Genomic DNA, 3,043 nt, shown 5'->3' with positions numbered 1-3,043 from the left:
GTCTTTCTTTCTCTCGCTCTCTTTCTCTCTCTCTCTCTCTCTCTCTCTCTCTCTCTCATTTTCTCTCTTTCTCGCTCTCTCTTTCTCTCTATTCCACTCTTCTCCTCTTTTCTTCTCCCACTCTTTTTTTCTTCGCTCCTCTCTCCGTTTCCCCCTTCTTCTATTCTCCACCTTCCCTCTATTACTCTCTCTCTCTTTCTCTCTGTTTCGGACTCTCTATGGCACCTCTCTGTTGCCCTTTCCCTCTTCCTTCCACCCTCCTCTCTCTCTCTCTCTCTCTCTCTCTCTCTCTCTCTTCTTACAGCTAGCCTTCACTAACCTCCCCCCTCCTCTCTCTGCAGCTCGGCCTGCCGCCGGACATTCCCGTAGAGGTAATCAATGGTGGACACGGCATCAAGAACCCGCTGCTGCGGGAGGCGGCGGGGAAGGGCGGCGGAGGCGGCGACCACCACGTCGCCACGGAACCGCTGCCGCCAGCGCCGATCCAGGCTGACGATAACAAGTTTCTCTGCAAGATCTGCTCAAAGGTACGTACGTGTGCGATCGTCGGGAGCTTATCATTAGCATTATTAGCATGTATATATATATATATGTATATGTATATGTATATATATATATGTATATATATATATATATATATGTATGACGATCTATACATATATACTGATAAATTAACATCGTATAAAGAAGAAAGAGAGAGAGACAGAGAGAGGGAGAGCGAGAGAAAGAGAATGAGGAGCAGGCTGCCGCGAGAGGCTGAGCCGGCGAGGGGAGAATGAGAAAGAGAATGAGAGAGAGGAGACAAGAGAGAGAGAACGGCTGACAGAGAGAAAGAAAAGAGAGAGAGACGAGAAAGAGAGAGGAGAGGCCAGGACACACACCAGAGATAGATAGGATACGAGAGAGAGGGAAAGAGCGAGGAACGGCGCAGAGCACGAGAGACAGAGAGAGAGAGATGAGAAGGACTGAGGAGAGAGAGAGAGCAAGAGAAGGTCCGGGGCAGACGCGGCGATGGGTGAGACGGGAGAGAGCCGGCAGTGGAGGAGAGACGGATACCTGGAGAGATTTGCACGAGATGAGATCGATCCAGAGGGAGGGAGAGAGTGAGAGAGAGAGCAGAGAGACAAGGAGAGAGGGACGAGGAGGAGAAAGGCCGAGAGAGAGAGAGAGAGAGACGAGACAGGACGGCGAGAGAGAGAGAACGGAGAGTTCGGAATCTGTGAATCTGCTTCCCACGTGCCCATCGGTGATAGACGATACGAGGCGCTCGTGTATTTTCTAGCTAGCGTCCTTCGTCATGACTATTAAATGTCCACACGAGTCCACCAAAAGCGGTGGCATGTATATATACATATTTATATATATTATATAAATAGTAGCATATTGATATATATATCTATTATATTAACATATTTATATCATATATATATATAATAGTATACGAATTACATATATTATATATATATAATATGCGTCTTAATAATATATGCACGTGTAGTATGTGCATACGTTATCAATTGAATCCACATTTCATTTCTCATTGAGTTCACGATCCACTGATGACGGTTTATTCGCCGCGTGACCGTATATCAACCACACGCGCCACGCTCGCCTTTCGGTTTCTCCATCGAGGCTCCCCGGAGTGAGGATGACGTGCGCTTGATCGCGTGGGCGGCGCCGGAGACGGTAATCATGTTGGGTGTCTTCCGCGAGGACTGTTTTCGCGCGTGCAGGGGCGTGCTGTTGCAGCGTCTGCTGAATACCGACACCAATGAAGTGCCATCTAGCGACATGAAGACGTACTTGTGCACGTTCTGCGGCAAGGTTTCAACACGATACCCGTTTATCTGAGAGACACACTGCGCCCACGCGATACAGCGTAAGGCCGAGCAGCACGAGACGGTATATTCACAACCATTATTTAGAATGTGTGTTGCATATTTTTTATGCAAGTTGACTTACGCGATTGTTATTCGAAGTCGTTCGTTATTTATTGCCGTTCCTATGCGAGTCGTCCCTCCTCCCCGTTCCTTTCTTCTCCCGCTCCGTCTCTGCTCTTCCTTGCGTCTTCCTTTTCTTTTTCCTCTCTCGCGTCTTCTTCTTCTTTTTCTTCTCTGCCTTTTCCTCCTTCCATTCTCCTCCGCGTCGTCTCCTCCTGCTCTTCCTTGTTCTTCTTGCCTCCTCTCTCAGCCCGCCGGCCTCCTCCGTATGAGGCTTCCTGCCGTAAAAATAATGGCTAAAAGTTAAACATCAATGGTATCCGTGCTCAGTATGACTCACCCCCCCTAACCCTCTATCTCTCCTCTCGTCTCTCATCTCTCCTTCTCATTCTCTCTCTTCATCTCTCTCTCTGCGTCTCTCTCTTCCTCTCTCTCACTCTTCTCGCTCTCCTCTCTCGTCTCTTCTCTCTCTCTCCCTCTGCTCTCTCGTCTCTCTCTCTCTCCCCCTCTTTCTCTCTCTCTCTTTCTCCCTCTCGCTCTCTCCGTGTACGGACGTGCATCCGTACCAGTGCAGCCACTGCGAGAATCCCTTCACGTAGAATAAATGTAAATAATCCCAACACTGTGCTCACACGCCCGCGCTAATATTCGCTCTCTCTCCATCTCTCCGTGCGCAGGCGTGCGTCCGTACCAGTGCGGTCACTGCGAGAAGCGCTTCACTCAACGCTGCTCTCTCGAGTCGCACGCTCGCAAGGTGCACGGCGTGCAGCAGTGCTACGCCTACAAGGAACGGCGCTCGAAGATCTACGTGTGCGAGGACTGCGGTCACACGTCGATGGACCCGGAGCTGCACTACGTCCATCTGAAGCAGCGACACCCGCACAGCCCTAGCCTGCTGAAGTACTACGACAAGCGGCAGTTCAAGTTCCAGCAGGGCTTCACTGCCGCTCAGATGTGTCCCGCCGACGGAGAGGAGCGATGAGGGGGAGGGGGAGAGGGGGAGTGGGAGAGGGAAGAGGGGAGAAGGGGGAGAGGGACAGGGGGAGAGGGACAGAGGGAGAGGGAGAGTGGGAGAGGGAAGATGGGAGAAGGGGGAGAGGGAC

At 51.0% G+C, this 3,043-nt stretch overlaps 1 protein-coding gene across 1 annotated transcript in view; it reads left to right on the top strand.

Annotated features, from left to right (window-relative positions):
- The window catches only part of LOC106819759 (protein ovo-like), a 7,682-nt gene extending 4,755 nt beyond the window's left edge, over positions 1-2,927 (top strand). The window contains exons 2-5 of the mRNA XM_014824349.1: positions 342-529; positions 1,737-1,786; positions 1,825-1,878; positions 2,618-2,927. Of these exons, the coding sequence (XP_014679835.1) occupies positions 342-529; positions 1,737-1,786; positions 1,825-1,878; positions 2,618-2,922 (597 nt within the window). The 3' untranslated portion in view covers positions 2,923-2,927. The remainder of the gene's footprint in view (positions 1-341; positions 530-1,736; positions 1,787-1,824; positions 1,879-2,617) is intronic.
- Positions 2,928-3,043: the final 116 nt, after the last annotated feature.

The sequence above is a fragment of the Priapulus caudatus genome, unplaced genomic scaffold, assembly GCF_000485595.1.
Source record: "Priapulus caudatus unplaced genomic scaffold, Priapulus_caudatus-5.0.1 Scaffold4366, whole genome shotgun sequence".
NCBI classification, from domain to species: domain Eukaryota; kingdom Metazoa; phylum Priapulida; class Priapulimorpha; order Priapulimorphida; family Priapulidae; genus Priapulus; species Priapulus caudatus.
Note: the sequence above shows the minus strand (reverse complement) of the source record. Positions and strands in the feature narration are given on the sequence as shown.